The sequence below is a fragment of the Mytilus californianus genome, unplaced genomic scaffold, assembly GCF_021869535.1.
Source record: "Mytilus californianus isolate M0D057914Y unplaced genomic scaffold, xbMytCali1.0.p SCAF_14, whole genome shotgun sequence".
NCBI classification, from domain to species: domain Eukaryota; kingdom Metazoa; phylum Mollusca; class Bivalvia; order Mytilida; family Mytilidae; genus Mytilus; species Mytilus californianus.
Window position 1 is genome coordinate 29,816,505 of NW_026262626.1, and position 27,551 is coordinate 29,844,055.

Genomic DNA, 27,551 nt, shown 5'->3' on the forward strand with positions numbered 1-27,551 from the left:
ACAAAATATACATCAGTTGATGATTAAAATATGGACCTCCTGTGAAAAGTAAAATGGAATAAAAAAAAAAAGACAGATATCTATAAACAATGATGTATTTTTCAGGTCAGGGATTTCATTAAACCAGATCCATGGTGTGGTAAAACCAAGGGTTGCTTTATGAATTGTACAGAAACTGAATGTGATTACATCATCAGCTGGACTCATGATTCACAAACTATAACATATGAAATACAAACAAAAGTAAAGATGGGTACTTCTGTCAACTCTTGGGCTGCCATTGGATTATCAACTGATCAAAAAATGGTAAGCCTTCATAATAAGTAATCGGAAAGGGTCAGACTATGGTGTATATTTTATAGAGTTAAAGCGGTATTTTGAAGGTCGTAATTACAGTTGAAGGATGTAAGTAGCAGTCTTTAGTATAACATCTTTCTAACATGGAAATATGATGTTTAGTCTGACATTGTCATTATATTTTCAGTTATGAGATAGTTGCACGTGGTGTATGTATAACATTTTGAAGATGGAAGCTGTATTATGTCGTGTATATTGCATTATGTTGTATATTTATTCAGGAGGAAAGTAGTATTTCAATTGTGTATATTAGACTATAGGTAGTACCTTTATTGGATGGAAGTTGTATAATGTAGTGTAATTTATTCTATGTTATATCTTTTTTGGGATGAAAGTAGTATTCTGATGTGTATGTCAGACAACATGATAACTTTTTAAGGATTGATGTAGCATAATGATTTTTACATGTGATTACTTTCTAAACTTTTTCAGGATGGAAGTTGTTTAACAATATGTGTATCTCACAATGTTGTATGTTTTGCAGGATGGAAGTTGTTTTACAATGTGTGTATTACACAATGTTGTAGGTTTTTGCAGGATGGAAGTAGTATTATGATGTGTGTATTACACTATGTTGTATGTTTTGCAGGATGGAAGTTGTTTTATTGATGTGTGTTTTTCACAATGTTGTATGTTTTTCAGGATGGACATAGTATTATGATGTATGTATTGCACTATTTTGTATGTTTTTCAGGATGGAAGTAGTATTATGATGTGTATGTCAGACTTTGGATTGATGAGAACAGAACTTGGATTTACAACTGGTCATGCTTATTCAAAGATCGATGATGTATGTTATTTGTATAATCTATTTACATTGTATATTTTCATGACTCAAAATGTACTGGCAGATTTATTGTCTTGCCTAAAGAAGTTCCAGCCATGTGGTATGCATCTACAATTTGTAAAAATTTGTGCTTAGGTCAGTTAAAAGGGAACCACTAATTGTATGTCAATGATATTTGGTATGCAGTTGTATAAACATAGGCACATCTTATTTCCATGGAGATTTTTTAGCCCTGTCTCCTCAGTTATGCTTTATTGACTTTGAAACTTTTTGCATAGTTTACATGTTAAAGCTTGTGATTTTAGTTTAGTTTAAGATTAGCCACTTATGGTAAATTCTTGTGTAGAAATTCCAAAAGATAACATATTTTACATTATAGTAGTAAATAAACCAATTATAAGATGTTTTGGCCACTGGCCTTCTTTAGTTTCTCTACTATCTTGTTAAACTACGTGGAAGACCAAGTTACTTTTCACTGTGTTCAGTTCCTTTAAAGTGTTCTACTTTCTTTTTGCAAAAAAAAAATATTTTGAAAGGAGTAAAGGCAATAAGGCCCTTATTTGGCCCAAATATTAGCGCAAATTTAAAAGTTATCATACATATTCTTAAATTTATCTTAACTAGACTACGGTAAAAGTTTTTCGAAAATAAAAACAAATTTCATATTTAACGAGTTACCATGGCAACAAACTATGACTAAATTTGTATATTTTGTAAAATCTGTTGATTTTCCTTGTTTTCGTCTAATTTTAAGTATATTTTAGATTGGCAAAGTATGTGAGCACCCAAGAAACAACTTCATATTTGGTGAGATTATGGCAATAGTTATAACAAAACTTCTCTTAAATTATTTTGTTGTTTCTTGGCTGCGCACGATGTTTCCACAATGGAAATGAAGATGGAAAACTGCATAAATTCTGTGTTTTTCATCTTTTCATGAAAACAGAACTTATTATGACGTAATTGTGACATCATCAGATAATAAATGTTATGTTTTTCATTTATATTTCTTGACTTTATGCATATCCAAACATTATGTGCAAATTTGAATTAGTTGTCAAACATTTTATTTTCTTGGGCCAAAACCGGGCCTTTATGCCCCTACTCCTTTCCTATAAATTTTCATATCTAAGTCATCTACATTGAAGAAGTATAATTAGTGATCAAAAGTTCACTGGGAAAAACTGACCTGCATACTTGTGAGGATTTGTACTTCTGTGTGGTTGTGGTTTCTTAATGATAAAGTTACATAAGCATTTTTACAAAACTGTTTTTTTTTTCTTTGAAATATCATTTGAAAAAAAACTTTCTATGTTCTATGTTGTATAGTAAGTTTATCAAAATCTATTTGAGCAATGATCTATTTATCAGTCTATTCTTTCGTTTATCTAGTTGAAATATTCCCTAACTTTCCTCAATGGAAGTACAGATGGCAATATTTTTCGATGCAGAATGAAGAGGGACATTCCATCAACAGATGACAAAATCTTTGATTTAAGAGATAATTGGTACCTCCTGTTTGCCCATGGAACTCTTAGTAAAGGTAAAAAAAACTTTAATAATGAATTTTAAATTTCTTATATTAGCAACTACAAGTTTTCTATTTTAAGAACAGAGGATGTTTTAAAAAGATATTATGAATATGTCAATGAAACAGTAACTTACCACCTGAGAAAAAACTTATCAAGCAATGTTAGACATTGTGGTCTGTTCCTAAATTTTCTATTCCTGGAAATTAATTTCAACCGAAATCTCAAATTAGCTTCAATATTAAAAACCATAAAAATCATCTTTACCATCTTTGAAATAACAAAAATTTTAGAAAGGAATTTTGAAATTTTTATTTGCAATTCCAGATTATTTCACGCATGTAATGTATTTTTTTTTTTTTATCATACTTCATGCACTATGACAAATTAAAAGTCTTCCTTTTTGTCTTGCATTTGGACTTAATAGTTGCATTATACTATCAAAATTACAAAAAGGTGAGACATATCTCTGTGTCAACAGTTTATGAATTTATGAAAAAAACATTAGCAGTGTTAATATTATTTTTATTTTAAACCATGAATTTACAGTAGTTTACCTATGTTCAAATATTGTTAATCTTTTCAAAATATACAAAAGCAAGATAAAAACTAAACCTGAATGAATTGTATAAATTCTAAAAGGAGCAAGACTGGGTGCATTTACAGCCAAAGTGTCTCCTGCTATGCATGCATACTAAAATATATCATTATCTTTTTAATACATGATATCACTATTTTATTAATGTCAAAATATGTTTTATTTAAAGGTTTTCCCCAACATCATGAATTTAAGACTACAACGATGAGACCAATGAACTTTCTCGCACCACTTTCAGGAAAACACTTGACATCTAAACAGTATGTAAGTGTAACATTCTATGGAAACCTAAATAAAGACTTTATTTAAGAAAGTTTATAATGTATAAAAAAGCTGTTTCTGTTCAATATTCTTTTTGTATTGTTTTGACTTATTTTTTTGTTATACAAAAATGGTATTTACTGTATATTATTAACATTCAGCAGCAACTTCTTTGAACTGATAGGATTGATTTTAATACCGTACATATGGCATTTTTTCTGCTACATTATTTTCATGATTTATCTTGAAGATCTGATTAACAGTTAAATGTCGTGATTTTTGTATTGGTTGTCATGTGTTTGATAGTTAAATCTATTTTCACATATGAGTTGTCATTTCTAGAAATGAAATCTGAGGAATGTTTTACAGTTTACTGTGAAACTTAAGGAATAGGTGTTTTTTAATGTCATATCATAAAGGATTACAGCATACAGGTTGCATTGAATTGTAAACTTAGTTTTATGCATCAATAGGATAATACTCACATATTTTATAGATAACATAGACTTAAAACCTGATATAAAGCAATGTTTGAATGATAATCATGGTATAATTCAGGATACAGATATGATTCCACCAGATCCTGAGTGTGGTAAGACAAAGGGATGTCTAACCAACTGTACAAACACAGATTGTCAATATATTGTCAGCTGGACACATGATCATCAAACAGCCACTTTTGAAATACAGACTAAAGTAGCGCCAGGGACTATAATGAACTCGTATGCTGCCATTGGACTATCATCAAATCAATCAATGGTTTGTATGATAGTGAACTTAACATGTCCTTGTCCATAATATAACATACTATAATGGTTATAATTCTTTTTATATATTTTAGAAAGTGCTGAAAAATGTACTAAACTCTTACGGTTTAAAAAATAAAATCAATGGACATATATTCTGATCACTAACTCACTGCTTTATGAATTAAGTGTCAGTGCTTTCATGAAGCCAAAAAACTATAAATGTAGTTGTACCTCAGTCAAGGTTCCTAGCAGGTGTTAATGCTGTTGCTGCATCAGTAGTAAATCCTGTTACATCATTGGTGCAACAGTATTGAAGTAAGTTTTGCTATAATTAACTTTTTTGATGTAACTGGGACCTTGGCAAAAATGAGAAGATTACATTCTCATACAGCAGCCTTATTGTATATTGTCCTATCAATAGACGGGAACAGATTACATTCTCATACAGCAGCCTCATTGTATATTGTCCTATCAATAGACGGGAACAGATTACATTCTCATACAGCAGCCTCATTGTATATTGTCCTATCAATAGACGGGAACAGATTACATTCTCATACAGCAGCCTCATTGTATATTGTCCTATCAATAGACGGGAACAGGTTACATTCTCATACAGCAGCCTCATTGTATATTGTCCTATCAATAGACTGGAACAGGTTACATTCTCATACAGCAGCCTCATTGTATATTGTCCTGTCAATAGACTGGAACAGGTTACATTCTCATACAGCAGCCTCATTGTATATTGTCCTATCAATAGACTGGAACAGATTACATTCTCATTCAGCAGCCTCATTGTATATTGTCCTATCAATAAACTGGAACAGATAACATTCTCATACAGCAGCCTCATTGTATATTGTCCTATCAATAGACGGGAACAGATTACATTCTCATACAGCAGCCTCATTGTATTTTGTCCTATCAATAGAAGGGAACAGATTAAGGTAAATCCAGAAAAGCGCTTCGGACGCATGAAATTATTAAACGTGTTGTTTTCAATTTTTTACATATTCATACAGCAGCCTCATTGTATATTGTCCTATCAATAGACTGGAACAGGTTACATTCTCATACAGAAGCCTCATTGTATATTGTCCTATCAATAGACTGGAACAGGTTACATTCTCATACAGCAGCCTCATTGTATATTGTCCTATCAATAGTCGGGAACAGATTACATTCTCATACAGCAGCCTCATTGTATATTGTCCTATCAATAGACGGGAACAGATTACATTCTCATACAGCAGCCTTATTGTATATTGTCCTATCAATAGACTGGAACAGGTTACATTCTCATACAGCAGCCTCATTGTATATTGTCCTATCAATAGTTGGGAACAGATTACATTCTCATACAGCAGCCTCATTGTATATTGTCCTATCAATAGACTGGAACAGATTATATTCTCATACAGCAGCCTCATTGCATATTGTCCTATCAATAGACTGGAACAGATTATATTCTCATACAGCAGCCTCATTGTATATTGTCCTATCAATAGACTACAGAAATCATAACATATGCTCTATGCTTACTTTTTTCTAATCAAATAGACCTCATTGCTTTATAATATTTTTTGATCTCAGACTTATCAGTATGTCAGATTAAGGATTTTATGCAGGACAACTAATTCTTGTGTTTCAAATGGCTTACCCTCCTTAATTGGGTTAGTTTTCATAATAGTAATACATTTCTTATCAATTTTCCAGAATTTAGAATATACCAGATTCAAATAATTCCTTGTTTTGAGTTTAATTATATTTTCAATCAATTTTAGTCTAATGATTTTATTATAATAAGAAAAGGTCAGGATAATATAGCTTTTATTGGTCATGGAAATGGTAATAACTTTAAACAATAGCCTTCCCCCCACAAAAAAAAAACAGAAAAAGATAACAGAACAACAATTGAAATTAAAATTAATTTGAGGTCATACTCATAACAGTAAATGGATCTAAAAATGTAAAAAAATCTAACATTGAATTTTTATCATGATAAAACATAAGAAGGTAAATGATTATACTATCTTAATATTACCAATTGGAATCTGTGTAAGTTAGGTACATCTTTCCATACTAACTTTTAGTATATTTCAACCTTTTTAGGCAGGTTCTAGTATAATGATGTGTTTAGTCAATAATGGAGGAAAGATGACAGCTGAATATGGATATACAACTGGTCACAAATATGCAAAACTTGATGATGTAAGTATTGAAATACCTACTCATGAACATTTGAAATATAATGTCTATTACTGTGAAAGTACTTTTATTGGTGGATATCAACTTTCGTGGTTTGAGTAAAAGTTGTATGTTCATGGGTTCTTAGATTTGTGGATTTTAGTTTTCTGAAAAAAAAAAAAAAATAGTGAAGAATTTGAAGCCATCAGAAACGAAAATTCTGAAAAAATTATCATGTGTTATTTTATAATGATTTGTTGGACATTGCAAAATATGGTGTTCATTTTCACTTACTTGTTTGTCTTTCATTACTAATAACATTCATCAATTTTTATACGACCGCAAAAAAATTTTTGTGGATGTATATTGGTATGACGTTGGCGTCGTCGTCGTCGACGTCATCGTTGTCGTCCGAAGACACATTGGTTTTCGCACTCTAACTTTAGTTTAAGTGAATGGATCTCTATGAAATTTTACCACAAGGTTCAATACCACAAAAGGAAGGTTGGGATTGATTTTGGGGGTTATGGTACCAACAATAAAGGAATTAGGGGCCAAAAAGGGGCCAAAAATAAGCATTTTTGTAACTTCCAGACATAACTTGTGTGTTAGTGTATGGATCTCTCTGACATTGTACCACAAGGTTCCATATCACAAAAGGAATGCTGGGATTGATTTTGGGGGTAATTGCCTCAAAATTTTAGGAATTAGGGGCCAAAAAAGGGGCATAAAACAAGCATTTTTCTAGTTTCATGACAATAACTTGTGTGTAAGTGTATGGATCTTTCTGAAATTGTACTACAAGGTTCCATATCACAAAGGGAAAGCTGGAATTGAGTTTGGGGGTAATTGCCGAAACGTTTAGGAATTGGGGGCCAAAAAGGGGCCAAATAAGCATTTTTCTAGTTTCCAGACAATAACTTGTGTTCAAGTGTATGGATCTCTCTGAAATTGTACTGCAAGGTACCATACCACAAAGGGAAGGCTGGGATTGAGTTTGGGGGTGATGAATCATAAAGGGGTTCAAAAAATTTCGGGGGGGGGGGATTTTTTTTTTTTCATTTTTTTTCTTTTTTTCCTTTTTTTTTTCTTTTAAAATTTTCCTTTTTAAGTAGGTTATTTCTGATTTATATTTAAAAGCAAATAATAATGATATGGTAGGAGATACACACCAAACAGGATGTGTAAATTATTATATAATAAGTATTGTGCAATAGCAAGAAATTTTCAATTGCACAGTATTGCACAATAGCAAGAAATCTTCAATTGCACAGTATTGCGCAATAGCAAGAAATCTTCAATTGCACAGTATTACGCAATAGCAAGAAATATCCAATAGCACAATATTGCGCAATAGCAAGAAATTGTCAATTGTACAGTATTGCGCAATAGCAAGAAATATTTAATTGCACAGTATTGTGCAAAAGAAGATACTTCGTATAAATTGCTTATTTCTTGACCAATTTCAATGGGGTTTTATTCTTGAATTCTTGGGGTTCTTTAATATGCTGAATCTAACCGTGTATTTAGTTTTTGGATTTTGGGCCCCGTTTTTAAATTGGTCCACATTGAGGTCCAAAGGGTCCAAAATTAAACTTTGTTTGATTTCATCAAAAATTGAATTATTGGGGTTCTTTGATATGCCAAATCTAACCACGTATTTAGATTCTTAATTTTTGGGTCCGTTTTCAAATTGGTCTACATTAAGGTCCAAAGGGTCCAAAATTAAACTTAGTTTGATTTTAACAGAAATTGAATTCTTAGGGTTCTTTGATATGCTGAATCTAAACATGTATTTAGATTTTTGATTATGGGCCCAGTTTTCAAGTTGGTCCAAATCGGGGTCCAAAATTAAACTTTGTTTGATTTCAACAAAAATTGAATATATGGGGTTCTTTCATATGCTGAATCTAACCATGTATTTAGATTTTGGATATTGGACCATAATAGGTAAATGTCCAATTTAAAATTTTTAAGTTCTTAGACCACATTCATTCTGTGTCAGAAACCTATGCTGTGTCAAATATTTAATCACAATCCAAATGCAAAGCTGTATCAAGCTTGAATGTTGTGTCCATACTTGCCCCAACTGTTCAGGGTTCGACCTCTGCGGTCGTATCAAGCTGCGCCCTGTGGAGCATTTTATTTTTTATAAAATAATTGCTTTCAGAAATAAGTTGATTCATCTATGCTTACTAATTGTCAATATAAAATTATTATTCTCTTCTTGTATGAGAATTATAAGGAGGTAAAATGAACACTTCATCATCAAATATCAACACCAGAAGTCTGACTTTCATCGATCAAAACTACTTTTTCATGAGATTAAAAGGTTTTAATTCGTACAGTTTATGTTCTTGAAAGATTAAATTGGTAAAATCCTGTCTGAAGTTGTATATATAGTTCATAGTTTGATAGATGATATTTGATGTATTCTCTTGACTTTATGCCTGTATCCACGTTGTAAAACCTAGCCTACATGCCTACATGGGGATCTTCCCATATCTTGATTTGAACAACAGTAGTTTTATTTCGTTGAACACTTAAATTCGTAGACGAAGCCATCCACGAAAACTACGAAAATTGGTACCCCATGAATAAAAGTATTTTCACAGTCCTGTGATGACCATGTAGAATTGAGAATAAACAAACACACAGCAATACAAACAGTAAAACTCAGTTCAAAAGAAGTCTGAGTCAGATATTAGAATAGGTAACAGAAGAAACTAAGCAAAATGACAATGATCAACATAAATTAACAAAGGACTACTAACAGTTGCTTACATGCCAGTTCCAGACCTCAATTTAACTGAAGTGTTTATTGATCTGTTTGTCCTTTGTATTAGTATTACCATAAAAGAAGGGATATGGTATATCAGTTCATGACAAACATCCCACTTGACAAAACCTAAAGAAGTCCTAAATGAAATTTACTACCAGGTATTTTATTTTTAAGCCATGTTTTTTATATTTTGAAAAAACTTTATACATTATGTGCCTGTAGTTTACACAGTAAGATTTGGTCCCATTGAACTTGAACATAGGAAACACAGGTACAGATAATAAGTCGGCTTTTACTCCATTGTGACGTCTGGGAATTGGATTTTATCACCGTATATTTACATACACTGCAAATACATGACTGGTGCAAATGGTGTAGCAGGAACTGCTTATTTAACTCCTCCCTCCCCTGTCATTTGTCTGCATATTTTTTTTAATTGTGTAATTCGAATGCCATCTTGGATATCTTCTTTTTTATTTATAGATGCTTCCATCTCTGATTTTACAGTGTCTGAAAAGTACTGGTGCCACAAATAATACTTTTTTTCAATTTAAAATGGATTTGGCTGTTATTTGCCTTTGAATTAATCAGAAAAGATATTTCTTTGTGTCTATTTAACTGTTTTCTGATCACTGACTGTGCAAGACCCTCATGGGTAGTCAAGGTTGTTAAACGCCCCTTATGGTAGTTGAGAATTAGGGTTCTGTTTTCAATATATTTCTATGTTCACATTACTTTTGATAAGCATTTGTTCCCTTCTAAAGCTACATCAGCCATGGATCTGACAACACTTCCTTTAACTTTCTGTTCTGGTTATTTTAACATCAGCCAATGAATTTCAGCCTTCACATTTTTGATGGTATTAATCAGATAAAATCAGAGGATCCTGAAATGTCTTTAAAACAGAAAATAGAACAGAGTGTTTTTCAGATCCTTGTAAGCAAAGCTTGGACACAGGATCTGTATGTCAATCAGATTGATGCTGAGAGATATCAGTCAATTCCAAATGCAAGGAAAAGACCAATTACAATATAGATTTGGTGTGCAGAGTTCAAGGGATCACTGTAACCCCTATTTCCCTTTTGGACTATGTTTGATATTGGATTTATCTCAAAAATCATTTTGACTAACAAATAACTTATGTTATGAAAATTATGTTACAATTTTATCAAGCTAATTTCATTGATCTATGGAGAATTGCAGATATATGGGAAGGCAGACAACCAACAGTAAGTCAAGTATTCAGATGTTTTAAAGGCATATCATGCTTTGTATGTAACTTTTAAATGACTTTTAGTATGTTCTCCTGTTGTAGATACAGCATACACCAGTTTTGATTAATGGTAGCACTGGTGGTAATATTTTCCGTTGCATGATACAGAGAGACATAAATTTATCAACAGATAAAATATTTAGTCTTAGGAATGAATGGTTCCTTTTATTTGCCCAGGGTAATGTAACAAAAGGTAAAAATGTTTTATTTTTATTATTCACACTTTTAAGTTCGCCTTCCAAAGGAAATGTGAGCTTTTGCCATCACTTGGCGTCCGTCGTCGTCCGTCCGGTGTAAACTATTTCAAACATCTTCTCCTCTGAAGCTATTGAACCAATTCCAACCAAACTTAAGCTGAATGATCCTTAGGATATCTAGAATAAAGTTTGTGTTTTATTTTCTGTTTCCTTAGAAAACATGGCCGCCATGGCTAAAAATAGAATATAGGGTAAATTGCAGTTTTTGACTTGTATCTCAAAAACTAAAGCATTTAGAGCAAATCAGACAAGAAATTAAGGTAATCATTAGGTCAAGGTCTATACCTGCCCTGAAATTATCAGCCAAATCGGGTATCTGATTTTTAGGTAATTGCACCTGAATTGATGATTTTAAGGAAATTTTGCAGTTTTCAGTTATTATCTTGAATATTATTATAGATAAAGATAAACTGTAGACAGCAAAAATGTTCAGCAAAGTAAGATCTACAAATAAGTTTTTTGATGATCAAAATTGTCAATTGACCCCTTTAGGAGTTATTGTCCTTTAAAGACAATTTTTCACAATTTGTTCATCTAGTTTGCTTACTTTAAAAAAATCTTCTCCTTTGGAACTGCTAAATCAATTTCAGCCAAACTTGGCCTGAATGAGTTTTAGAGTATCAAGTATAATTAAATTTTGTATTTTATTTCCTTGTACGTCAAGAAACTTAGCCACTATGGCTAAAATGGAACATAGGGGTAAAATGCATTTTTTTGCTTTTGAAGAAAATATGACAGATACAAAGAACGTTTAAATGGCATTTTTAAGCCAATCATTAAGATATATTGAAAAGCAAAAATAATCATTGATCAAAGTTTTAAGCAAAAAATTACAGGTGAGCCATTCAGGTTCTTGAGAGCCTCTTGTTGTTTTCACAAATACTTCAGCTGCATGGCAAAATACTTTTTTTTATTGTATATGTATGAGGAAGCCAATATTTAAGTATATGACAAACAATCCGCTATATGATGTAATCTCATAAAATGGCATTCCTTGTATACCCCCCCCCCCCCCCCCCCAAAAAAAAAAGTTTCTTGATATGTTATAAAAAAGAAAAGTCATTAGTTATATTTAATTATTCTCTCAGTGAAAACAGACAAAACAGAGTAAAATGGTCGCCATTTTGTAATACTTACCAGTATATTAACAGGAATTCCACAGCATCATACAAACAGAACAGCCAGTAACTCTATGATTGACTTCCTTGTCAACTTCAAAATGGCTTCATATGAACCCAGGAATGAGGAGAATGTTCTTTTTACATCTTTGAATGATGAGAGCTTTCCAGTTGAACCAGATCAGGTACAGTAATGTGATAAAGACAAAATATACAACTATCACAAACTTTAAAATGATTTTTTATACTTGCACTTCAGAACTCTGTTATGAAAATTTTATTTTATTGTGTCTGAATTCATTATAAATTTCAACCAATTAGTACGCTATATTCAAGCCTACCACAGGGCATCATATGCGTCTAGTTATTTTGTTGGGATGCTGTCTCATTGATGGCAAAACCTATCATATCGTTCCTTTGAATAAGTGACATTTTCTTAACTCTATTTCAAATAGGTATTTAGAGAGTTAATGACAGATAGTGTGTGTTCATCATCTAAAAATTGTTTCACTAACTGTAAGGGCACTGAGTGTTCATATTTAGTTACCTGGGTACCAGATGGTGGAGACATGGTATTCAACATAACTGCAAAAGTAGAATCAGGAACAGGCAACCTGGCATGGATTGGCATTGGATTTTCCCCTGATGGACAAATGGTTTGTATGCAATATTGATAAAGCTTCTGGTTATTGAATTTTTTATTATGGCCCCACCACAAAGTGGTCAGGGCCATATAGTTTTACCCTTATCTGTCATTCCGTCATTATGCAACGAACAGTTATACAGATTTTTTTCTAAACACCTTTTTTTATTGGGCTGATTTTAGTATGTGAGTTTACGTTTGGATCGCTAATCTGATTTTTGCTGAAATAAAGAGCTTTGGACTTTGAAAATTTTATGAAAATAACAGTTATAAAGACTTTTTTCGAAATGCCAAAATATTGAGCTGATTTTTAGTATGTGAGTCTACTATGATTATAGTTGCAGATCTAGTTTATGTTTGGTTCCGCTCGGCTGATTTGTGTCGAAATTACAGGTTTTTGATTTTGAAAATAGTTATATAGACTTTCTTATCCAATTTCCAATCATAAAAGTGGCTTCAATCTGTTTTTTGCTATCCAGGCCATTTGTTTTGTACAGACACATCTAGTTTTTAAAGATAATTTGATTTATGTTGATTAAGATGGTGTTCTTGTGTTTCCTACACCTTTGCAGATTTTCAAAAATATGCTGTGATGCCAAAATGCAGACATTTTTTTAAATAGTCATGGTGACCAGAATGCAGTATGATATTGATGCCATGTAAAGAGTTCTTGTTTTATACTCCTTTGTTAATGTCATACAATACTATTGTCTTTAAATAATATTAATATCATGTGCCACTATTTCATCTATATCCAAATCAAATTTTTCATTAGAGTATATTTTAAATGATTTCTGGTTTATTTTCAAAGCTAACCTGAATTTAGGGAATCAAGCATAAATGCCAAAAGTTGGCCATCACTTGGCATCAGTCATTTCAATAATCTTCTCCTGAAAACTATTTGGCCAATTGATACAAAAGTTAGCCACAATCATCCTCAGAGTATCCAGTTAAAAAAAATTTGACGTATGAGTCATCCTGCCCAAATATCATCTTGAATATTGATTGAGATGAAAAACATCTGACAAATGTTCATAATGTCTATCTACTGTCTTTTTTATCAAAACTATCAAATGACTCCTTAAAGGTGTTATTGTCTGTTAAAGATGATTTTTATCAATTTTTGGTTGCATTCAATGGCTAATATCTTGAAAAATGTAATAGATAGAGAGAAAGATTAACTAGAAAAATGGTATGCTTGAAACAGGATAGAAAAAATGTTATAGCCAGGCATTTTACCTGTTTCTTACCCTTGAACAAATGAATTTTAAAATTCTGTCTTTGTAACAATGTTTTCTTTCATTTTTCAGGCTAATTCAAGTTTTATGATGTGCTTGAACATAAATGGTCATTTTAAAGGTGAATATGGAACATCACCACAACAATATGCAGATTATACTCCTTTGAAAAATGTAAGTTTCAGACAAGGTATTATTATTATTATTATTATTATTATTATTATTATTGTATGGAATTATGTGTTATGGATACATATACTTCACCATCAGTATATACAGAGTGAAAAGTTGACTTACTTATTTAATTTTTCGTGAACAGTATTTTATACTCTGATAACAATTCTTAGCTAATATTGCATATAAAGTTATTCTTTTTGTATTTACTGTTTCAGTATAGATAATTTTGATAAAATTTTGATTCATTAACTGGCATCAGGGGGGATTCCAAAAAATTGAGCCAGGTTGACTTTTTTCTATCCTCTTTTTAATCTCCTTGTAACTAAAGCTATTCAAGTCAATCACAGTAACCATCTCCTTGTAACTAAAGTCAATCACAGTAACCATCTCCTTGTAACTAAAGACATTCAAGTCAATCACAGTAACCATCTCCTTGTAACTAAAGGCATTCAAGTCAATCACAGTAACCATTTCATTGTAACTAAAGGTATTCAAGTCAATCACAGTAATCATCTCCTTGAAACTAAAGGGATTCAAGTCAATCACAGTAATCAACACCTTGAAACTAAAGGCATTCAAGTCAATCACAGTAACCATCTCCTTGTAACTAAAGGCATTCAAGTCAATCACAGTAACCATCTCGTTGTAACTAAAGACATTCAAGTCAATCACAGTAACCATTTCGTTGTAACTAAAGGGATTCAAGTCAATCACAGTAATCATCTCCTTGAAACTAAAGGGATTCAAGTCAATCACAGTAATCATCTCCTTGAAACTAAAGGCATTCAAGTCAATCACAGTAACCATCTCCTTGTAACTAAAGGCATTCAAGTCAATCACAGTAACCATCTCCTTGTAACTAAAGGCATTCAAGTCAATCACAGTAACCATCTCCTTGTAACTAAAGGGATTCAAGTCAATCACAGTAATCATCTCCTTGAAACTAAAGGTATTCAAGTCAATCACAGTAATCATCTCCTTGAAACTAAAGGCATTCAAGTCAATCACAGTAACCATCTCCTTGTAACTAAAGACATTTAAGTCAATCACAGTAACCATCTCCTTGAAACTAAAGACATTCAAGTCAATCACAGTAACCATTTTCGTTGTAACTAAAGGTATTCAAGTCAATCACAGTAATCATCTCCTTGAAACTAAAGGGATTCAAGTCAATCAAAGTAATCATCTCCTTGAAACTAAAGGTATTCAAGTCAATCACAGTAATCATCTCCTTGAAACTAAAGGCATTCAAGTCAATCACAGTAACCATCTCCTTGTAACTAAAGACATTCAAGTCAATCACAGTAACCATCTCCTTGAAACTAAAGACATTCAAGTTAATCACAGTAACCATTGAGGAATCAATGCAATGTATTTGGTCAGAACACATGAAATGATTATTTCATATCTTTGATATTGGTTCCATGAACTTACATTAAATTATACATTAATAGCAGTTCTATTAACTGACAGTACATAGTTGGAAGTTTGGAACACCATCACCTTTACTTTTGCACTTTACTCTTTATAAATGCAAATTGACTCTGATAAAAAATGTTTACTTTTGTTTAAATGCACAGGTTTTGCATGTTGACCTGACTGCAATCGAACTTAGAACTGAGATGGAATAAGTGAAATGTGTGTTCATTTTGCATCCTTGAGCTTTAGAAGTTTTTCATACGTTATTTCTTCAAGTAAATACTTGAAAAGAACATAAGATGACTGAATCAATTTTTTCTTTAAAAGTTTTCAGATCCATTGTTAAGTTTGATACATGGGCACGTTGCACAAATGAACTTATGTAAGCAACTTTATTCTAGGGGTTTTCACTCAAAAATGTTTTCATTTAATCAGCTTAAATTGTTTTGACATAGAAATCATTTATTGCAAAAAATATTTAAATGCAAACCATTTAAATTGAGAAACAACTTCAAAAATATTTATCAATGTCTGGTGAACAGGTAAACATTTTTATCAGATAACCAATTATAATAACCTTGATACATAAGTAGCAGGGTTCACCCTTCTTGGCCACTTGGGCAAAAATATATTTTTTTTGGTCCTTTTTGGTTATATAGCTCTTCAACTGTTTAGGTTCTTATACATCTTTGGCTTTCAAATATTCGGCTTTGAGCGTTCCTGATGAAGCATACCTGCCAACTTTTGAAAGTCCCCATGGGGGTTTTAGTGCGCGACAACAATTCTTTGCGACATATTTTGTGCGTGCTGTTTTGTGGTCTAGAAAAAGTGTCATATTTATATGATGAGCTCACAAGCCCTTTTCTTAAGTTTATTAGCATGATTCTAGTTATTATTAATATATCAGTAGAAAAGATGAATCTGTAGCTAGAAGACCAGGATTTATTTTCTTGTGTTAGGATATTAAATGATTGTTGATGTTTAAAATTTAAAATTATGCATAAAGAAGGACTTTTATCAGGTTGGGAACAACACCCCAAATGAGGGGTAACCCCTCAATGTAAGGACATTAAAAACCAATTTTAAGTACAAATGAGCACATATCTATAATATTTGAAGAAACTTTTCCTAAAGAATTATACATCTATCTGGTATTATATGGTCAAAACATGTCCAAGAATTCTGTAATGTTCCTGGATTTTTATCTTCTTTATTATTAAAAATAATTGGACCCCTCATTTAGAAAAGACTTTAAAGTTGTTCCAAATATAATGAATTTTCCCAATTTTAAAAATTTAAGTTAAAAAATCTTAATTTTTCTTTTTTCTTTTATACAACAGTCATTTAAGGGATATACCCTTCATTTGGGGTTTGTTCCGAACCTGTTTGTTTGGTCCTTGTGAAAAATGAAGTACAAATGTATAGTACATTGTACCTTAAATGATTTGCCCCATTTGGTAATTTAATTGAATACAAAAATGACATATGTTTCAGCAAGTGTAATGTCAATAAATTAGTGAATAAACTACTATTTATTATCTTTATGGTAGTACTGCATCATTGAATTTTGTCAGTCAGCCTTGCTTTTATTCTTAAGCTGTTTAAGAACCTCCTTGCAGATGAACGTTAACCTTCCATGTTCACGATTTTACAATTCTGACTAACACACAGAGGAATACAACAAAAGTTCAAAATCTAGCATGTTAGAATTATCTTAAGAGAATACGTTTTTGATTGGCTTATTAATTTGATCATGAGAAACACAGAATTTGATTGGCTGATCACGATTGTCTTCCCTTGGGAACAGGTCAAAATCGGGAACATTCATATTTTTTTGTGTAAATTTTCACAAAATCGTGTTTTAGAGGTTTTTTCACGATCACGATCGTGCAATCGTGACAAAGGGTCAAAATCATGTAGTACACGCCTAAATAGTGAAAGTTGGCAGGTATGATGAAGGTAAATCCAGAAAAGTGCTTCTATAACATGTTGTTTTTACACACCCGTTTACGGGACATATTATGGTATACTGTTGTCCGTCCGTCCGTCCATCGTGAACATGTCGAACAATAACTCAAAAACGCTTTTACCAATTTGCATGATACTTTGGTGAATTGTTTATATCTATTGACGTGAGCTCCCTTTCTATTTTTGTCAAGCCTGCGACTTCTGTCGCAGAGAGTTCGACATAGGGATAGTGATCCGGTGGAGGCAGCGTTAGCTAACTATTTAAAAGCTTTATATTTTAGAAGGTGGAAGACCTGGATGCTTCATACTTTGTATATAGATGTCTTATGTTATGAAGTTTCCGTCTGTCATATGTCCATTGTCCTTGACCTCATTTTCATGGTTCAATGACTACTTGAAAAAAAAAGATAAGATTTTATGTAATGTTAATTTCTCTTATTATGAGTAATGTGATAACTATATTTAGTATGTGCGTACCTTGCAAGGTCCTCATGCCCATCAGACAGTTTTCATCTGACCTTGACCTCATTTCATGGATCAGTGAACCAGGTTAAGTTTTCGTGGTCAAGTCCATGTGTCAGATACTATATGCAATAGGTCTTCTACATGTATATTTGGTGTATGGAATGATTGTAAGGTGTACATGTCCAACTGGCAGGTGTCATCTGACCTTGCCCTCATTTTCATGGTTCAGTGGTAAAAGTTAAGTTTTTGTGTTTTGGTCTTTTTTTCTAATACTATATGCAATAGGTCATCTATATTTGGTGTATGGAAATATTTTACTATGTACATGTCAGTCTGGCAGGTTTTATTTGACCTCGATCTCATTTTCACGGTTCATTGCTCAGTGTTAAGTTTTTGTGTTTTGGTCTGTTTTTCTTAAACTATAACCAATAGGTCAACTATATTTGTTGTATGGAATGATTGTAAGGTGTATATGTCTGTCTGTCAGATATCATCTGACCTTAACCTCATTTTCATGGTTCATTGGTCAATGTTAAGTTTTCATGGTTAAGATTGTTTCATAGATACTATAAGCAATAGGTCAACTATATTTAATGCATAGATTGATTGTAAGGTGTACATGTCTGTCTGGCATGGTTCATCTGACCTTGACCTCATTTTCATGGTTCATTGGTCAATGTTTAGTTTTCCTGTAAGTCTGTTTCTTAGAAACTATAAGCAATAGGTCTTTTGTGTCAAACACACTGTAAATTAACACCAATTACCTTAGCCTAAGGTCGAAAATAATTTGCAATAAGACAAGACATTTTATTCGGCGCGGGACATTTGCGCCTTTTCATAAGACATTTGCGCTTTTTTTAATGGACATTTGCGCTTTTACAATATTTTCTTTATGGTTAAAAGTTAAATATTCCAAAGCACATTCATGTTTAAAAGTCATTTCATAGCACATTGATATAGTTATATATACCAAAAAGTAAACATTATAAAGACATAAAAGACACGTATACCGGTAGTCATCATAGGTCAGTTATTGCTTGATATCTGAAGCACAAGGAATGAACAATTTTGCTCTTGTAATCTGTCGACTGGTATTTCGCCCTCATTTCAAAAACATATTCTAGTCTCTATTTCTCAATTCTTGACTGACATGCCTGTTCATCAATATAGGGAATTTAAAATGTAATTAAGCGACTGTTGTTCAATGTTAAATATTCCATGGTGACATATACATTTTTAGCTCATCTGGCCCAAAAGAGCCAAGTGAGCTTTCTCATCACTTGGCGTCCGTTGTCCGTCATCGTCGTCGTCGTAGTCAGTTAACTTTTACAAAAATCTTCTCCTCTGAAACTACTGGGCCAAATAAAACCAAACTTGGCCTAAATCATCCTTAGGGTATTTAGTTTAAAAAATGTATCTGATGACCCCACCCATCAACCAAGATGGCCGCCATGGCTGAAAATAGAACATGGGGGTAAAATGTAGTTTTTGGCTGATATCTCTGAAACTAAAGAATTTAGAGCAAATCTGACATCGGGTTAAACTGTTCATCAGGTCAAGATCTATCTGGCTTGAAATTTTTAGATGCATCAGTCAACACTTTGTTGGGTTGCTGCCCCTGAATTGGTAATTTTAAGGAAATTTTGCAGTTTTTTTGGTTATTATCTTGAATATTATAATAGATAGAGATAAATTGTAAACAGCAAAATTGTTCAGCAAAGTAAGATCTACAAATAAGTCAAACATGACCAAATTGTCAATTGACCCCATAAAGAGTTATTGCCCTTTAAAGAAATTTTTTCACAATTTTTTCATAAATTTTTGTATTCTATACAAAAATCTTCTCCTCTGAAACAATTGGGCCAAATTAAACCAAACTTGGCCTAAATCATCCTTAGGGTATCTAGTTTCAAAAATATATCCGATGACCCTGACCATTAACCAAGATGGCCGCCATGGCTAAAAATAGAACATGGGGGTAAAATACAGTTTTTGGCTTATATCTCTGAAACTTAAGCATTTAGAGCAAATCTGAGGAGGAGTAAAATTGTTCATCAGGTCAAGATCTATTTGCCATTTAATTTTCAGACGCATCAGACAACCCGTGGTTGGGTTGCTGCCCCTGAATTGGTAAGTTTAAGAACATTTTGCAGTTTTTGGTTATTATCTTGAATATTATAATAGATAAAGATAAACTGTAAACAGCAAAATTGTTCAGCAAAGTAAGTTCTACAAATAAGTCAACATGATCAAAATTGTCAATTGACCCCTTCCAGAGTTATTGTCCTTTAAAGTTAATTTTTCACAATTTTTTGTAAATTTTTGTAAATTTTTACAAAAATCTTTTCCTCTGAAACTAATGGGCCAAGTTCATTATAGATAGAGATAATTGTAAACAGCAAGAATGTTCAGTTAAGTAAGATCTACAAACAAGTCACCATCACCAAAACAGGGAATTTTGTCATGAATTCTTGTCTGTAATGTACAGTCGAACCTCGTTGTGTCGAGGTCGAAGGGACCGGACCAAAGTATTCGACTCATCATTTAGGTTCGACTCATCCGAGGTCGAGTGTGTCGTCATAAATTTGGAATGCATGAACTACCGTATGGGATTTGTGTAAACTAGATACAATGAACAGTGTGCCTTTTTTCGATATGACACTTTATGATTGTGTATTCAATCTCCATTTTTGGTCCTTCGTAATAATTAAACACACAAGTACAGATACAAATCATGCACAAATAAAATCAATAGTCTACACAAATATTTACAAATGTCAGTCACTTTAAATTATGAAATCCCTCGCGGCACGAAATAAGTTCTGAACGATCTCTGATGAGGTCGTCTGCTTTACATTAAATTATCATGAATACATTATAATTGTCCTAATCCTTTTATTTATTGTAATTAATGAGTTTTAAATCTAACGTTTCATTTAATCTCGGCTTGGGTCATTTAAATTCGTTTCGTTTTTATCTCAGGTGAAAAATGTTCAACAACTCTAACATTCCGCTTGAACGATCAACAAAGGTGTTAATTAGAGGTCTTCATAAACATGTCATTTTAACTGTTATACAAACAAGTATGTTTACTCAGCTTTAATCTCTTTTGAAAATGATTAGGTGACATAAGAAATACATCCGATTTGAATTTTTATCATTAGGCCTGCATCTTTCGAAAATTCTTACTTTCGAACTTCGAGACATCGGAGTCAATTTACATTAATTTTACTTCGACAGGACTATAAAATTTACTCGACTTAACCGAGTATTCGAATCAACCAAGTTCGACTCATCAGAGGTAATTATGCATTGATCAAACGGGAATTTTACCGGGACCGAGAAATTACTTAGACTCATCCGAGTTTTCCACACAACCGAGTTCGACACAAACAGGTTCTACTGTATGTCCTTTGTTTAATATGCACATAGACCAAGGTGAGCGACACAGGCTCTTTAGAGCCTTTAGTTTCTTTACTTGTCTCTAGAACTTCAAACTCTATGTTTAAGACTGTGTAAATGTAAACTAACTAACGACAAATTTGTTGAGTTGAATTTATTTACGTAACTCATTGAAATTACAGATAGACGACTATAGATAAAAAGCGCAAATGTCTGGTCAATTTAACACAGGTGTATCAAAATTTAAAGTGCAAATGTCCATAGTGTTTGGAGCACAAATGTCTTATCGTCTTACAGGTAAAAAAGCACAAACGTCCTGTGCCCATTTTATTTCACTAAAGCCCTCACATGGGGTACAACATTTTATCAAACAATAAAAGTGTGAACATATTTACATTAGAACAACATGGTAAACAAAGGTGCAATAATAGTATATATAATGAATACTGATATGTGACAGGAAGTACAAATTATAGTAACATGATTAAGCACATGTTTTTAAAGGTTTTAATATCACTTTTGCAAAATTTTGCTATTCCAGTAGTGTAAATAAATCTTATGTATTCATCAGTTCTTTAAATTATAAAACACTTGGGTTATTACATATATTTAAAGGTAAAAATTTAGCTCTTACATTGTTGAAAAAGGTACATTTGAATAAGTAATGAAACTCATCACCAAATTCATTAGCATTACAGAGATAACAATGTCTTTCAGTTCTATCAATATTAAAAAATCTGCCAGTTTCAATGGGCAATTTATTACTAAGGCAAATGAATTGGAGTTACTCCCCCTTTTTTGCTACTTTTTCACAGTATACTGATGTTTCTTAGTAAAAAGATTAAATCTAAGGCAAATTGAATGCAAAGATATATAAAAATAATACTTCAATGATTTTTACTTTCTTAGGACAATTAAAAAATTAGTATTTTGAAAATATTTTTTTTTCATCTCTACTTCTTTTAAATGCTTAAATTTCAAATTATATGATCCCATTTAAACATCAAAGAATGAAATTTGTAGGAAAGCTTTACAGGTTGCAAAGTTGTAACTAACCATTTAACATATGGTTTATGGGACAATTCAATACAGTTAGAATAAAACAACAATAGGGGGGGGGGGGGGGGTATGGCTTGAATAAATATAGTAGGATAAATAAATTATTCAATGGCTAATGAATGCAATGAAATAATTAATTTAAAGTTTTGAATTATTTTCAGTAAATACTTAACCATGTGAACATGTTTTGGAAACTGTTCGAATTAAAATATAAAAAATGTCCCCTAAATACTTTAATTCAGCTGAAAAAAGTTTGTACGTGTTATGACCTGAGATTTCTCCTTTAATTATGACTTGCATTTTCATCTTCAGAGGTTGACAGGTATGAAATAAGTCGACATGGTCGAAACCGTTAGTCCACTCGATAATGGAGTTCATGCTCTTTAATGACGATTTTTACCAATTTTTGGTGTTTTTGCCTTTTATCTTGAAAACTATAAAAGAAAGATAGAAACTTTAAATAACAAAAATGATCAGCAAGACAAGATCTACAAGCAAGTCAAATTTTGCTGAAATAGTAGACTCTTTACAGAATGATTGTACTTAGGCCACACCAATTTGATGAATAGTTCTTCTGACAAAAGCTACAAAAAGTATGGGGCGAGCTAGCGAAATTTTTTTGTTTTTATATATTTCTTGAAAATAAGTTTTTTTGAGGTGAGTGCTCTACAAGTGAAGCGAGCGGTATAATTTAAAAAAAAAATTATGTGATTTAGATGTTGTACAATTTATGTACATGTTATAACTGGGTTATTTCATAGAAAAAAGAGGAGCAACAGTACCATATCAGACTTTCTTGTCTCACTGCGGTTATTTTCTTCAAATAAGCTTTGTCTGGGTGAATTTTCATTTAAATCCATATATATATTTAGGAAGCATAGCAGATGCAGTTTTACAAGAGGAAGTTTGTTAGTTTTGTAAATGACACATGTTGAATAAAATTAAAATATGTGTACTGGTATGTATCCAAAAAAATGCCCCTGAAAGATATTTGATAGTTGTTTTCATTGTATGGTAATGATTGTTTATTGTTGTAGTTTAGTGTTTCTGTTGTTCCGTTGTTTTCCTCTTATAGTTGATGTGTTGCCCTCGGTTTTATTTTGTTATCCGGATTGGTTTTTGCTTAATCGAATTATGACTATTGAACAGCGGTAAACTACTGTTGCCTTTATTTATTGGCTGCTTGACATCCAGTTGGAACTATTTATGCATATTTAGGATCAAAATAATGAGTGAGGTGAATATTTCTTGCTTTGTACTAAAACAACATCCTGAGTAAGATCGTTATATTGCTATACATGTAGATCCAAATGTATTAAAATATTCCCTTTAAATACCTGTCACCCCATTCACATGAATTTTTCTTACTGAGCAAAATACTTTTTCCTTTTCCTCCTAAAAGCTGTAATGCATTTAATACTCTTTAGCTTGACTAGAAGTGGTTGAACCAATTACACACCCCTAATTATTATGAGCATGCCAGTCACAATACAGAATCACCTTGGTCTCGTTGGAACTCTTTAAATTCTCTACGAAATAAGAGTTCTGCTTGCATGCCAAAAGACTAACAAGGGGATATTGGGTTTCATCAACATCAATTACTTCTGTGATTTTTATAAAGTTCATGGGAGTTTACAATTCATTTCATCCAAAAGATAGATAGGTCTATGACTGTTGAAACAAGGATCGGGGGAGACGATGGTTCTAAAAAATATTGATGTGTTTGCGGTCATCTAACGAGAAATTTTAATTTTTGCATCGTAGAACAGGTCTTAAAAGGTAAAACGAGAGGCATTTCGGATAACTGTGTGTTCAATAACTACCTGTCCACGGCAATGAACTGACACAACTGCATGTTGGCATCCAGATTTTTGACCTTTTATTTACAAATTGATTTATCACACGTGCGTTTGAATCGATCGGAGCAATGTATGCAATAGAAAAACGTCTGTGTGAAACAAAAATTTCAAGGAGAAACTAATTTTGGAGCGGAATGTGGATGAAAAATTTGCGGAAGCGGTAATTATTTTTTTTATTGAAAAGTCAATTTCTCCAAAACAGGAGTGGGAAAATCCAAAGAACTACAAATTAAATTGGTGTGGCCTTAGATGACGATTTTTTTACTTTTTTCTGTGTTATGGGCAAAAACTTAAGAAGATAGAGAGAAACTGTAAACAAAATAAAAATGATCAGCAATACAAGATTGACTTGAAAGAAATTTTTGTCACAAATTATATTCTAGTCTACAATGTTGTAGAGTGTCAATTGTTGAAGATGCACCTAGACCTAGGCAAGTGACACAGGCTCAGTCTTTAGAGCCTCTAGTTTTATCCTCCTGTCAATTTTATGATATGAAAATTGTCTATGCTAGGGTAAAAGTCTATTAAAGAAAAGGGTCTAAACCCTTGCATTTCTTTTTAATCATATAAAAGTGAAAATGTACATTGTCTGCTTCATCCAACCATCAAGCGAACAAAATTTAAAATTGCAGGTTATTACAAGAAATTACTGTTCAACTGTTTTGGAAACCCTTACTGGCATATCTGTTTTTCCCTACAACTATACATGGTAAATTTTAACCAAATTATAATAATGTATGGAAAGTCCTCCATATGAAATGGTCGTTAGTAGCAGTTCTTATTTTCTAAAACCATTTGAAAACTGATCACTGGTACCAGTACATATTTTTCAAGAAACAACCTATGAGGGGTTGGACAGAGGGTCCATGATTCCCACTTCCCTCTCCCCCAACTCCCACTTCCCTCTCCCCAAACTCCCATTTCCCTCCCTTTCTCCCAATTGAAAGTCTGTCAATTTACAGCATATCCCTATTTCCCCCCTCCCCCCTCATTACCATGTTCCCTTAACCCTTTTCAACCCATCACTCATAAATGCTTTTTTTTTCTATGATACGCATCATCAGATTTTCTTGAAATTTAGGTTTTTTTAAATACTTTACAGGAAATGAATATTATTTTTATATATTTTACAGATATCTCTTCCAATTATTGAGAGCTCTGTTAAAGGTGACGTCCTTCATTGTTCAGTGCGAAGACCAATCACATCTCATAACAACAAAGTTTTTGATTTAACAAAACCATGGTATTTGCTTATTGCCCATGGACCTATTCTGAATAGAAGAGGTAAATTATCCTCAAAAGATCTGTTTACATAAATGAACAATAGGAGATACAAGGTATATGTCAATGATCACAGCAACTCAACAACACAAATGTTGATGGTGATGGTCTGTTTGCTCTGTCTTGTCTTTATTTTTTAAGATAGTTCACTGATGAATGTTTGTAGTAACGTCATTAAAAAATTAATTAATCAGGAATTTCAGTAATATAAATTGATTAAAACTTATAATTTAAAACACTTCTAGATTTTTTTGAGAATATGATATTTCTCACACATTCACAAATGTCAGAACCAAACGGTCATGTCAGGTTTATAGATTACTTTATGGGAGGTCAGAGTATTTTAAAAGTTGATAAAAGCTGTTAGCTGTAACAACATAAACCAATTTTTTTTTTCAGATTGAAAATTTTAAGATAAGACTAGTAAAGGCTCTAATAGAACATTAGTTCCTTGATTTAGACCTCAGGCTTTAGAAATTGACTGGTATTTCTTATTTTTTTAACACTATATATATTTTAGGTCGAGAACTAAAGGCTGATTATCACACATTCAGAACTCAAACTGACAAGAGGGTAACTTTTCTTACAGTTCAGAAAAATGTAAGTTAAGCTATTGCATAATTGTTTGAAGAATTCATGTAATACTTAATATATTTAACATGAAATCATTACAAACATATGATGACTAATTTAAGATCTCATTATTAAAGCCTGTGATTATCAATCAACCTAAGCCTATTTTGATTAATATTCTCCCTAGCATTGTGTTGTTAAATAAAATTGAGAATGGAAATGGGGAATGTGTCAAAGAGACAACAACCCGACCACAGAACAGACAACAGCAGAAGGCCACCAACAGGTCTTCAATGCAGCGAGAAATTCCCGCACCCGGAGGCGTCCCTCAGCTGGCCCCTAAACAAATATATATACTAGTTCAGTGATAATGAACGCCATACTAAACTCCAAATTGTACACAAGAAACTAAAATTAAAAATAATACAAGACTAACAAAGGCTAGAGGCTCCTGACTTGGGACAGGCGCAAAAATGCGGCGGGGTTAAACATGTTTATGAGATCTCAACCCTCCCCCTATACTTCTAGCCAATGTAGAAAAGTAAACGCATAACAATACGCACATTAAAATTCAGTTCAAGAGAAGTCCGAGTCTGATGTCAGAAGATGTAACCAAAGAAAATAAACAAAATGACAATAATACATAAATAACAACAGACTACTAGCAGTTAACTGACATGCCAGCTCCAGACTTCAATTAAACTGATTGAAAGATTATGTCTTCATCATATGAAAGGTCATATTTGTATATGCTTTCAAGACTTCATACCTATATTAATGTTATTTTACTAATGTTAATGTATGGAGAAGACCCTTATCCATTTTGGAGTCACAGATAATATAAATTCTCAAATTTGATTTCCTCATTTTATCTTTTGAATCATATGTTAAACTTTTACCAATGGGTAATGCCCCATGAGATGACAAGTACCGTCTTTGATTTTCATGTTATTAGGTTAAAGGTTTATGTTACAGAGAAGCGAAAGTTACCAAAGGGACATTCAATCAAAAATAAACTGACACCGCATGGCTAAAAAAGAAAAAGACCAACAGACAAACAACAGTACACAAAACACAACATAGAAAACTAAAGACTGAGCAACACAAACCCCACCAAAACATCAGCAGTTGGGAAACTGAAATTCAGGCAAATAATTGTTTTTTGGATGTTATCTTTTGAACCATTTGTCCAACATTCACCATACTTAGCTGGAGAATAGCATTTGGACAGAAAGAGACTATAAATATTTTAGTCATTAGGTGAGGTCACATATATAAAAAAGATACTGAAAGTTTGAGAACATTTTTTTTTCTTTCAAGAAAATGTATTTTGAGCCATAATTTGATCTTTCCCTATCTTGGGTGGATAATGCACCTTGTGGTAAAAAATACTACTTTTAATTTTTGGGTCAAAGGTAAAGCTTACATATATATATATATATACTATATATATACTATATATATATACTAAAATTTTGTCTCATATAAAGGATCAGTGATCTTTTTTGTTTCCTTCTTCATATACTATAAGCAATATGTAAAATATATATAATTGGTTTATGAGAT

General features: G+C 32.3%; 1 protein-coding gene across 1 annotated transcript in view; it reads left to right on the forward strand.

Annotated features, from left to right (window-relative positions):
- Positions 1–213: 213 nt before the first annotated feature.
- The window catches only part of LOC127724644 (uncharacterized), a 336,855-nt gene continuing 309,517 nt past the window's right edge, over positions 214–27,551 (forward strand). Inside the window, exons 1-12 of the mRNA XM_052231669.1 lie at positions 214–306; positions 1,052–1,147; positions 2,537–2,687; positions 3,441–3,535; positions 4,091–4,291; positions 6,397–6,495; positions 10,569–10,719; positions 11,935–12,086; positions 12,357–12,557; positions 13,855–13,956; positions 25,265–25,415; positions 25,933–26,012. Of these exons, the coding sequence (XP_052087629.1) occupies positions 250–306; positions 1,052–1,147; positions 2,537–2,687; positions 3,441–3,535; positions 4,091–4,291; positions 6,397–6,495; positions 10,569–10,719; positions 11,935–12,086; positions 12,357–12,557; positions 13,855–13,956; positions 25,265–25,415; positions 25,933–26,012 (1,536 nt within the window). The 5' untranslated portion in view covers positions 214–249. The remainder of the gene's footprint in view (positions 307–1,051; positions 1,148–2,536; positions 2,688–3,440; positions 3,536–4,090; positions 4,292–6,396; positions 6,496–10,568; positions 10,720–11,934; positions 12,087–12,356; positions 12,558–13,854; positions 13,957–25,264; positions 25,416–25,932; positions 26,013–27,551) is intronic.